Below are 11,865 nucleotides of genomic sequence, written 5' to 3'. Positions count from 1 at the left end.
CCCGGCCCAGCGCCCCCCGCCCGGCCAGGGCTCCCGGCCCGCCGCCGGCCCTGCCCCCGCCGCGCTCGGGGGGCGGTGGCGCCCCTCGGGCCCCGCTGGGAGGGGCGGGAAGGGGCGGCGGCCGCTCCCGCCGAGGAGGAGCGCGGGCGGCGGGCGGGGGCAGCGCTGCCGCCGCCGGGACCGGCTGAGGGCCCGCGCCCCGCAGCGCTCGGGCCGCCCGCGGCCGTGGCCGGGGTGCGAGATGGCCGCCGGCGGGAGCCGCGCCGTCCTGGGGCTGTGGCTGCTGGCGGCGGGGCTGTGCGGCGCGGTGGCGGCGGGCAGGTCCCCCAGCTGCCACGAAGTGCGGACGGCGTTCCAGCTGCGGCAGATCGGGCCCCTCAAGCTGGTCCCCGACGTGCCCACGGCCGGTCAGTACCCAGGCACCCGCGGGTGGCCGCTCCGCCGCGGGAGGGTTGCGGGGCGGGGGCGGGGCTCGCCTCAGCCGGGCTCGCCTCAGCCGGGGTCCCGCGGTGCCGCTGCCCGCCCCGGCTCCCTCCGGCCGGCGCCGCTTCCCCGCGGGCTCGGGGAGCGGCAGCGAGCGCACCGGGCACGGCGCTGGCTGAAAGAACTCGGCATTTCCCGGGAAGGCAGAGCGGCACGACTGCTGCGCTTCTGCACCGTGCAGGTGGTGCCTGCCGGTGTCCGCCGCCAGCGGCGGGGCTCCATCCCGCGTTCGCACCGTTGCCATCCCTTTGCTGAGTGCCGGGGCACAGCGCTCCCCACGGCGAGGGTCCCTTGGCAGAAAGCGAGTCAGTAGCCAGGGGTAGGTTTTGGCTGGCTTGTTTTGCCGGGCAGTTTTTGGCAGGCTTGTCTTGCCGGCCAGGTGTGGGGTCATCAGACGGAGGGCGAGTTCACTGTAAGTTCTGCCCCGGGAAGAGTTATCTTGGAGATGAATTCGGGAGCGCTGTCATAGGGAAAGGCAGAGGTGACACCTTGGAGGGAAACAGCCAACGGAACTTGGCTTTTGCTTAGTTAAGCAGTAAGTCTGCAGCACTTGTGAAAGTTGATGAGCAGAGTGTTGTTCCGTTTTGCCTTTTCAGAGTTCGGGAACAATGCCTGGCAGCACTGAAAGGGGAAAGTAACACACAGATAATAAGAATAGACTTTTTTTATTGCATATTCTACAAATAACCTGGTAAGGGGATGAAGCATTTCGTAATTAAACTCTTGTGAATGTATCATATATCTGGATAATGAAGTCACATTCCTCACTTTTACATGTTTCCCAATCTAAATAGTTCAGTGAATCTGTTTAAAGGCAATGTGTGCAGGCATTGAAATAAAAAAGAGAATATCAACCTCCTAACACAATTTCTAGCTACGTCATGCCACTGCAATTGCCTAGAGGTGTGTGGTGGTGGTGGTGGTGGTGGTGGTACAAGTTTCAATTTTTTTTTTTTTTTTTTTTTTTTTTTTTTTTTTGAGAACAGTTAAATTCAAAGCCTGTGGAGCTTGATGGAAAGACTCCTTGTCTTAGATGAGCTTTGGATATGTTTTCTGGCATGGGTTTCTGTCTTGGGGATTAAATTTGATAGGCCATTGGGCTGATCTCTTGCGGCTGTAATCGATTGCAGAGTGCTGGTTGTCTTCACTTTGCATGAGGTAGTCGAGGTGACACAGGGGTGTAGAGTTACCTGTGGAGGAGGAATCATTTGTCATTTTCTGGCAAGAAGAGATTTGCAGGAATGGCATTTTGAAGCTTGGTTTTACTGCTCTGTGCTGACAGAGGCATCAGATGGTGGTTGTTTTGGAGAGGCAAAACAAGGCTTTTCATCCATTGTGATGGATGCTCAACCCTCTTTCCTGAGCTCTTCCTGGAAGAAGTTCCTCCAACTTTAATAGAGGGATTTACATAATGTAAAAAACTCTAGTGCTGTAGAGGAAACTTTCTCAAAAAGTTGTCTACATTCAGAAGGAGGGTTTAGGTCCTGTGATGCTGAAGAGAATCACAGAATCATGGAATGGTTTGGGTTGGGAGGGACCTTAAAGCTCATTTAGTTCCAACCCTGCTGCTGTGGACAGGTTTCATTGTCTTCTTGTGTCCTATCCAACTTCCCTGTTGAATAACAAGCTCCCAGAAAAGAAATGGTAAGAGAGAAGATGAGGGAGGGCAATAATGCTTTTAAATTTTGGCTCATAAAGGTTTCCTTTGAAGAGGGTTGGAGCAGAGCTGAGGACAAGTGGTGCATATTGATCTTCCCTGTTCCTTGAGTATCACTCTGCTGCACCAAAGCTTTGATGATCCCTTGCTGAGCACTAATGCCTCCTGTCTTCTGCCCTCTTTTAATTAAACACTGAAGTGTTTTCCAGCATTTTCCTGGGCAGCTGTTATCAGTGAATAGATCTTAATATACCCACATTTCTCCTGACATTTGGGCTCATTTTATTATGCATTTTAATGCCACACAAGTGGTGAAACACATCCCCTGGAGATGTTGGATGTCAGCTAAAGTGGGAGAGTGGTGGGCAGCTGGGGGTGGCACTGGGGAGCAGCATGCTGGGCTGAATTGAGCCCTGGGTGCAGTGCCAGGAGCTTTTATTACTGCTCACTTCTGCTCACATGGGCCAGCCCTGCCCTGCCCTGGGCTGCTCCTCAGTCATCTGCATGTTGGTTTGAGGCTTTTCTCTAAAAACTGAAACTTTTGCAGTCCTGATGTCTGTGTAAGAGATATTTTTAGTCGCCAAAGTGTTGAAAGCCCTTGGCTAATCTCAAGCCAGTATTTATAGGCTAATACAACAAATCTGGCAGAGGTCTTAATGGTTATTAGGTTCTTAGACCCTTGTGGAAAACCAGCAGCTCAGTCAGGGAGAGAGGCCCAACCCAGTGCCTGGGGAGGGATGGACAGACAGACAGGTGTAAATTTTCTGTCTCCTCTTATGGGTGGTGCCCATTTCACCTGGAATCAAGTGAAATGCTTGGGAGAATTAGTAGCCTGCCCCCTCCTGTGGCATTAGCTGTGGTTGCAGTGCTGGAGCTGTCAGCTGATGGATCCTGGATCTAGCCTCATAGGGACTGGTGGGCTGGGAGCTGCTTCCCTGTGCTCACCTGGTCTGCAGGCAGGTTCCTGGGATTGCTGAGTGCTGGGAGAGGGCTGGAAGCATGGCCTGAAGTGAGGTGGAGAGTTTGGGCAGGACATGCCAGCCTCCTGGATAAAATGTAGTGGCAAGGGAAGGAGGAAGACTCCTAAGGAAAGAAAAAAAAGGGCTTTTGCTCTTAAGGTTTGATGTGAATCTGGCAGCAGTCTGCCTGAAAATCATCACCTGAATGAGCTCTTAGAGATGAGCAGCAGTTTTCTTTTCAATTTCTCTTCCACAGCTTCCCCCAAAAGACATGAGATATTTTTCTGCTGGGAAGTCTGGTCCATGGATGAGTGCAGGGCTAAGGACATGTTTGGATATGGGATGGGTAAGACATCCAAGCTGCAGGCATTTTCAAACTGCAGATCTGCTTGGTCTGTCTGTGAGACTCCCTTCTCCTCTGGTGGAATCTGTGCTTCTCTCTGGTCCTCTGTTTTTTTGGAACAAATAGAATGTTTCAAGGGTAATTTGCTGCAAATAGCACAGATTGGTCAGGTGAAGGTACTCCTGCCTTGGCTGTGATCCACGGGAAGGGCTTTTTGTGCCTTCCCCAGACTGAGAAATGAGGTCATGTGCCCCAGTCGTGTACTTTGATGATCACAGACTGAGCTGGGATGTTTCTGTGGGAGCTCCTCGGTTGACATTTTGATGAGAGAGGATTCTAAGCGGTCTCCAAGGGTGGAGGGCTGTGTTAATCCTGCCAAGGGACTAAGCCTTTGGTTCCAGGGAGTCTGGATAGCTTCAACCTGACGTGTGCTGCCCCGTCTGGAATGGCTCCCGGGCGGGGGCTGCGCTGGCCGTGCCCTGCCAGCCCTGGCTTGTGTTACAGCCTCCAGTGTGCCCTGGCACGGGCTCTGCCAGGAATTCTGGACACTCCCAGGTTGTTCTGGGATGTGGAGTGTGGTGGTGCCTGCCTGTTCACTGCTCTCCAAGTTCTCAGGAGGCCAACTGGATGAGCCCAAGTGGAGTCTGGGATGTGACGTGACCACATTCAGGCAGTGAATGGTAGCAGAACCAGAATAGAAGTCTGGGCATTCACATTTTCTGAAAAATCCCTTTGCTCAGGATTTTCTTCTGGGAAGCTGAGAAGCCTCAGAGAAAAAGGAAAACAATAATAATCTGATTTGCTTCTCCTGTGTTTTGCTCATGTGGAATGTGTTTGGAGATTGTTTACCCACAGGTGGTTGTTCCATTGGTTTTTGGGAATTGTTTTGACTTATTGGCCAGTCAGGGTCAACCTGTGTTGGAACTCTGGAGAGAGTCACAAGTTTTCATTATTATCTTTTTAGCCTTCTGTAAGTATCCTTTCTGCATTCTTTAGCATAGTTTAGTATTCTTTAATAAAATATAGTAAAACAAATTAATAAATGAGCCTTCTGAGAACATGGAGTCAGATTCATCATTCCTGCCTTCAACAGGGCACCCTGCAAATACAATAAAAGTCCTCTTGTGTTTCCTTGGGTAATCATGTAACCACAAGAGCATCCTACTCATTCACATATGCTCAGTTCTCCCTCTGGCTGGTTGACTAGTGTCTGAGCATTCACAAACCCCAGTCTGTAAACATATGCTAAGTAAGAGAGAAGAACTGGGCTGGTTTCTGGGAAGCATGGAAAATGTCATTTGTGAAAGAATTTTTGGAACACTTTACCGTATAAATAATAATCTTGTAAAAGACTGCCAAAGGGATGATTAGCTTTATCTTGTTGTCCTACTGGTTTACAAAGAGTGCAGAAGATGCCCAGGCTGTGCTCTGGAACTTGCTTCTGAAGGGCAGGTTTTGTTCTAGTAAAAGCTGCTTTATTCTCCTGTGTCATCCTGCACGTTAAATCAGCAGGAGTGTTCATTACTGTGTATATATTGAATATCCCATTGTAGAGCTGGACATGCATTAACAATTTATGGATTAAAACTGTTTTACTTTCTGAATAATGACAACTAAGTCCTAGATTCCCACCAGAAGCCCCTTGCTGCGTGTGGTGCATGTATTAGGCTGGATCTTTTCCCACCTCAGTCTGTGGCACAGCTCCCATGTGTGTTGAGAAAGGAGCACGAGCTAGATCCCTATTTTCTGTATGTCCAAGAATATCTATTAAATTGCCCATTTTCTTATGAAGTGGGTCATGCCACACTTTATTCTCCTGCTTTTCTTTTATTCCTGCTCAGCTTTTCTGCCTCCCTAATGAGAACAGCAAGGTTCCCCTGGTGAAGGTGTGGTGCAGGAAGGCATTTTGCTCACAGTAGCATTCTGTCAGTGTCTGCTCTGTGTCAGGGGAGATGTGGACTTGCTGTATTGGCTCTAGGAAGTTTTTACCCCATCAGAATGAGACTTAAATGCTCTGGTGTGAGCTGCAGTTGGGTATTCTGTCCACCTGCACATATGCTTGTGTGGGTTCAGCAGGGTGGATGAAGGGAACATCTGAGAGGAAACCTTGCTGGATGAGCACAGTTCTATTTATGCAGAGGAACTGTAGAGGGTGGTTACAATTGTGAAAAAAGGCACAAAAACCAGTCCTGTTTCCATGAGGTTCCTGTTTCTTTTTGGCAAACCTGATTGTTGCCCAAGTCTGAAATGTCCTTGGCATTACCTTGCAGCTTGTTAAGTGGAAGGTGTTTTTCCTGTTGCACTTCATATTTGCTTATTTATGAACACACAGGCTTCTTGGTGATTTATATCACAGAGGGGATGGGCTGCTCCAATGTGAGATGGATTCTGTTCCCATCTTTGCTCCTCTCTGAGTAGCCCAGAACAGTTGTGCCTCGGTTTCCCTGTCTACAGGCTATATCATGAAATGTTACTGTAACTTTATTGCTGAAAACCCATCATGGAAGGGTGGTAAACTGCAGCTAGAAGAACTATCACTGAGCTATGCCTTCACTTCTTCAGGCTGACTTTCATGTCATTCTTTCATTTGGTGAGGGAAAAGGCTGGAAGTTAGGCTGGTTTCTGAGGTGGAAGCTCAGAAAGTCCTTCCTTCACTTCCCTCCCCCAGCCAGGGGCTGTGCTCTGTGCCTGCTGAAATAGCTGTTCTGAGTAGAAGGAAAGCTTTGCTTTTGCAGCCTGCAGCTCCTCTGGAGTAAGGATCCTTCCTTCATTAATCTTCTCAGGATTTTATAGCACTCTTCAGGCTCAGGCTGTCCACCAGGAGTGTTGACCTGAAGCTGGTCATGCCTGTGGGTACAGGCAAGGTCTCACCAGCAGTAACATCTTTTTTCCCCTTCTTTTCCCATGTCTTAAATTTCTGTTTGACGCAGGACCAGCTGCCCACTCTGTAATGCCCTCTTGGGAGTAATCTATAGGCAGAAAAAATGTGTTTAAACTTACTTAATGCCTCATAAAGATGGAATTGCTGTTCCAGTGCCAGATGGAAACCTGTAGTTTTCATATCCATGAGCCCCAAGATCATTGTCCTTGGTGGCTTGCATGAGCATTTGGTCCAGGTGAGAAGGAAAATGACTTAGTTACTCAGATCAGCCTTTCCTGTAAATGTCTTGGGAAGGTATCCAAGAGTCAGCAGAGAACCTACTCTCCCCCAGCACACAATCTTCTTGTCAGACTGAGTCAAGTATTGCTACAATTCACATGGTCTATTCATTCTCTGAGAAATCTCTGCTGTAAAGAGTGTGTAACCGTTTTTATTTTTAATGGTCTGCTCAAGATCTGGTGATTCTGAAGTTGAACTGGACCTTGGGATGGAAAACAAGCTTAGCAGGAAATGACTCATCCTGAGATACTGGTGGGTCCCAACGCCTTATGTGCCGCTGAAGTTTTGCTACCAGGTTGTAATGAGAAGATAATAGGAAAATAATGTTCCCATTATTATTATTATAACCCCCATGCTAGTGTGGCAGGTCTGAGCAGACAGCCCTTAACCAAAGGGCAGTGCTAATGAAAAGGCACTGATGTGGTGAGTGGAAACAAAGTTGGCACGATAATTGCTATATAAATCAATAAAATAAATACATCAAAATAAATAAGCTATTTCATAAGGATTAATCATGAAAAATGTCATAGCCCGAGGATCTGTAAAAAGCAAGGATATGTGTAAAATGCACTCTGGGTGGTGAAATGATTTTGCTTTTAAATGGTATAAAACCAGTTCCAAATACTGTGAAGTCTTTGTAATTGAATCTTTGTCCCATGAAAGCACAAAATGACACAATAAAGAGGCGTATGTTTAATAATAGTTCAAGTGCATACTCATCACGTACCAGTTTAGAGCACAGCTTTTGCTTCTAGGGAATATACAGATTTTGATGGATCAGAGTCAATTCTCAGACAGCAGCCAGGCCTGTGACAAAATTTATATGGAATGTATCAATCTGTTGATTAGGTATCAACATTTAAGCTGATAGGCTCATCCTCATATCCATGAAGATAAATTTAAAGGTATTTGCTATGTTCACATACAAGGAACTTCTGAGCAGCACAAATGGATGAAAGAAAGCATCTAGCTTATATTTAATGATTTATCCTAAGGATAGAATAAGATAGGGAGGCAAGCCTGTTTAAATCTTCCACCGAGCAGTTAGGATTTAGTGTTTTAAGGCAGTTTATTATTTGATAGCAAAACACAAAGTATTTCTGTACAGTATCTTCTGTTCAGATGCAGAAAAGTAACCAGAGCTTCAAGCTAAGGGCTTTAAGCTGTGCACAGGATTCCACAGCACAGATGGAGGAGGACAAGGTTTTGTATTTTTTTTCCCCAAGGTTTTTTCCCTGTTTTGTGTCCTTCCTGACCCAGTGATCTGTAGATCCAGGTGTGCTGGGGCCTGAGCCTTTTCTGGACAGGGAACTGCCTGTGCTTTGTGCAGAGTAGCAGCAGCAGGACTGTGCCAGCAGCCTGTGACTGCTCTGACACTTTTTTATGGCTGCATTTTGTCCCTTCCAACAGATAAATAACCTTTATGGTGATGCTGATGATGACACAATGAGCCCTTTGTGCCTGAGCTGCTGTGGCAGCACTGATCTCAGACCACCCTGCAGAAGAGCCAGAAGAGCAGGTTTGCCTCCCTGTTTCAGGATGTGAAGTGAAACTGAGGTGGCTTTGCTAATTCCATGCTGAGTCCAGTGGCGGTGTCTGATGGCAGGGGAAGCTCCACAGCTTAGTGGGGTGGCAGCCAGAGGAACCCTCTGGGCCAGCAGTGCTCACTTCTGTCCAAGGTGCTGCCCAAAGGCTGACCCTGGCAGTCTGACAGATGAGTTTTATGGATTGCTTGCCTGTCCTGGACCCTCTTGGGGCTCTGTGCCACTGTACAGCACCAAGCAGCTCAGCAGAGTTGCACAAATGATTTATGATGGAGCAATCACTACCTTGCCTTTTCTTATGGATGCACACTTTGCATGCACTTCCAGGAGAATAAATCTATCTATTTTAGTCTTTTCAGGACATCAGTTTTAAAGGAGGGTTATTAATTACCTTCTTAGTGTATTCATACATGCATGAATAATGAATAAAGTTTTAACTTGTGAAATTTCACAGCACAAGCTGGAAGAACACAGAAAGAAATTAAGACAATGGAGGAATTTTGAGTAGCACAGATGATACCATTACATTTATTTTGTGGACTCAGAAGTCTCAGGAGGGTATCATTGATACATATCCTCAGGTTCTGGCTTGCGTTTTGATAGCTAAAATACAGAAATAAAGAACAAGTGTAGCCAGGCAATTGCATAGAGCTTTCAGAGCTGCAGAGGACAAAATTATTCCCTCAGAAGTTGTCTTTCCACTTTTTTTTTTGAAATGTAATTCTCAGCCTACTTTATGTGATTCTGTGCCCTATTCTGCCTTTCTCTGCTCTTACTGAGTGTCTATTAATACTGATGGCCAGCATATATATGTACTTAAATTATATATAGAGATTTTTTTTGGCCTTCTGATGCCTTTCCTTGCTTCCTGGGGTCATGGTCTGTGCCTCTGCAGAGTTCTTCCATCCCATGGTGGATGTGCCAGGGCTCTGGAGCCCATCCTCCTGCAAGGAGCTCCCTGTAACAAAGAGCTGTCACCTCCTTGAGAAACAAATGAGAGACAAATTTCAGAGAGCTGCAGTGGCAAACCTGACAATATCAGATAGGTCATGGTAGCTTTGTTTGGCAGCTAGTTAAATTGGATAGTTGGGCACATCCCTAGATGTTAATGGTTAAATGTATTCATTGTTCCAACAAGGCCCCTATTCATGAGGGGACTATTCTGTGCTCGTTATGCATGCATAATTCCCATTAATGCTCCTAGGGGTTAAGGGTGTGTAGTGAGGGGGGAAATGAAGCTGATGTTTACACATCCATCTTTGCACTCAGAGATGAGGTTTTGTAACACAGGAGAAACTGATTGTGTTCCCCCAGATCCCTTAACTTCAAGGAGAACTTGAAGTCTTTGCTTTAAAGAGGGAGTGAGAGCAGGGGAGAAAGTGACACTTGCAGAAGCACCTACTTCCTTGCAAACCATACTTTGTCAATGATCAGAAATATTACACCAGTGCCATTATTGTAGAAGCTTCTGAAAGTACCAAAGTGCTTGGAAATTCAGGGTTCTTATTTGGGTATCAAAACAATGGCTCTGAATCTTTAACTTTTGGCAAAAAAACATTTTCAGACTTTTGACTCGACGTTAATCAGGGTGATGAGATTTTCTGATTTATTGTACAAAATGGGTGTTTCCATAGAAAACTTTCAGATTAAGATTCCTCACTCTTAGGTGCACATCAAAGTCGTGTAAAAGCCATAAAGAAGCTCAGCACTGCCTAAGAAAGCCTTTCAAGTTCCAGCAAGTGCTTGAACTACTGAAGGTTTTGAAGTGCTCTAATCTCTGACATGGGTGACGTGCTAGGCTAGCACTTTTTTGTTTTGTCACAAATCATCCATGCACGTAGTGCAAAGGGACCCTGACAAAGTCATTTCACTTTTGAAAAGGGCTGCTTTTTTTCCTACCATTATGTCTCCCATTCACATCTACATGTTTGCTTCCACTTTGTTCAGGTCTAAGTAGCAGGGCATTTGCATAGTCTTCCCTTTGTTCTCGGTAAATATGGAGTAAAATGAGCAAGATCCGTGCTGTGAAATTAAAGCTCTACTCTTGAGAGATCTTAAGGGCCAAATCCTCACAAAAGGTACAGCAACATAGTGCCAAAGGAGCTGGTGTCCAGGAACAGCTTGCTCTGGGTGTTTGTGCTAGGAAATGTGAATAAAGGGAGACTAATCTGTTGAAAACTGGACGTAATTAGAAAAATACACTGCTGAGAGCTGCTGAAAGATTATAATAACAGAAAATAGTACTGAAAGAGAGCTGAAGTGATCATCTGGTCCATTCCCTCTACTTGTGGCCAGAATAAACTGTTTAAATCAGTGAGAGAAGATCACAGCCTTTTTTGTCTGTTTGTTCCAGTGCTTAATTACCCCACTGCATAGGTTTTTTCCTAATGCAAAACCTAGTTCTTGCTTGCTAAAATACGACATTATCCTATTCTTAGGGCCTTCCTCTTTGCAGTAACACTCATATGACAACTGCTCTGCTTTGTTCTGCTCTGAAACAAGGCTCTGTGCTTTTGCACTAGTCCCAGAGCAATAAGCTTGTTGGTGTAAATGAATCTAAACTAAATTTGGCTCCCGTGCACCTGGAATGAATGAAGTGAATTCCAGATGTGGTGACTCATTAAGCATTATAACTTGGTATTTGAGCCCTAAGAATAGGTTTCTTCTTCCTTTATAGGTTTGAGTATTGTGAAGAAGGAGCAAACAGAGTGTGGGGATATAAAATTCCATGATCAGGAAGGCAAAATAATAAATTCACAGATTTTCCACGTAGTGGTAGATGGGAGCATGCAGGAAAATCAGTTCTCAAGTGGTCAAACTTTGAGTAGCAGTCGAGTTGCAGGACTGCTAGTGAGAAACTGCATTGTTGTGGAAAGGCAGCATGGGGATACCTGAAGACATGGGGAGCATTTGCTCCTCACTTAAATAAAATATTCACCCTAGAGTTTCTGGTGGTAGGTAGTTCACTGTACTGCAGGGGTGTAATTAGGCTACTGAAAACAGAAGACATTGATCAAATTTTAAGTCTTACAAGTATACTTGGCATTTCCAGAGCAAGTCTGAGTATCAATTAAGTTTTCAGGTTGAGGGGAGCTCTGGTCCTTAACCCTCTGTTTATCAGTGTTTCCCTGGTTTGGGGTGTCAGTTCTTGAGCAATGCTTTGTTGTTACTGATGTGGGGAAATTATTCTTCATGGCTGAGAAAGGCTCAAAGAGGAGGGTAAAGTTTGCATCCCCAGGTGGGTTTGGTCTTGCTCCACATCCCTCTAATCCAGTCCTGTGCTGCCAGCAGTGTAGCCATCCCTGGCATGATGCTGTGCCCAAATTCAGATCATTCTCTATTGCTCCAGCTCAGAGCTTGTGTCTGTCCTCCCCAAAGCATGTCTGTCTGTCTGTCTGTCTGCTGAATGGCTTGGCTTTACATGGCTTGTCCTGGGAGTCTCTCAGATGGTGAAATCATGGAATGGTTTGGGTTGGAAGGGACCCTAAAAATCATCTTGTTCCAACCCAGGGACACTTTCCACTAGACCAGATTGCTCCAAGCCCTGTCCAGCCTGGCTTTGAACGTTTCCAGGGATGGAACATCCAACACTTCTCTGGGTAACCTGTGCCAGGGCCTCACCACCTTCACAGCAGAGAATTTCTAATATTGAATCTAAGCCTACTCTGAGTGTGAATCTGCTCCCCTTGTCCTGTCACTCCGTGCTCTTGGCAATTATT

The 11,865-nt window shown here is 46.4% G+C and overlaps 1 protein-coding gene across 1 annotated transcript in view; it reads left to right on the top strand.

Moving 5' to 3' along the window:
- Nucleotides 1–241: 241 nt before the first annotated feature.
- LOC103815703 (glypican-5-like) overlaps nucleotides 242–11,865 on the top strand; it is a 362,048-nt gene continuing 350,424 nt past the window's right edge. The window contains exon 1 of the mRNA XM_018913241.3: nucleotides 242–407. Within this exon, the coding sequence (XP_018768786.2) occupies nucleotides 242–407 (166 nt within the window). The remainder of the gene's footprint in view (nucleotides 408–11,865) is intronic.

This window comes from Serinus canaria, chromosome 9 (genome assembly GCF_022539315.1).
Source record: "Serinus canaria isolate serCan28SL12 chromosome 9, serCan2020, whole genome shotgun sequence".
In the NCBI taxonomy this organism is placed as follows: Eukaryota; Metazoa; Chordata; class Aves; order Passeriformes; family Fringillidae; genus Serinus; species Serinus canaria.
This window is presented reverse-complemented; position numbering and strand designations above follow the sequence as displayed.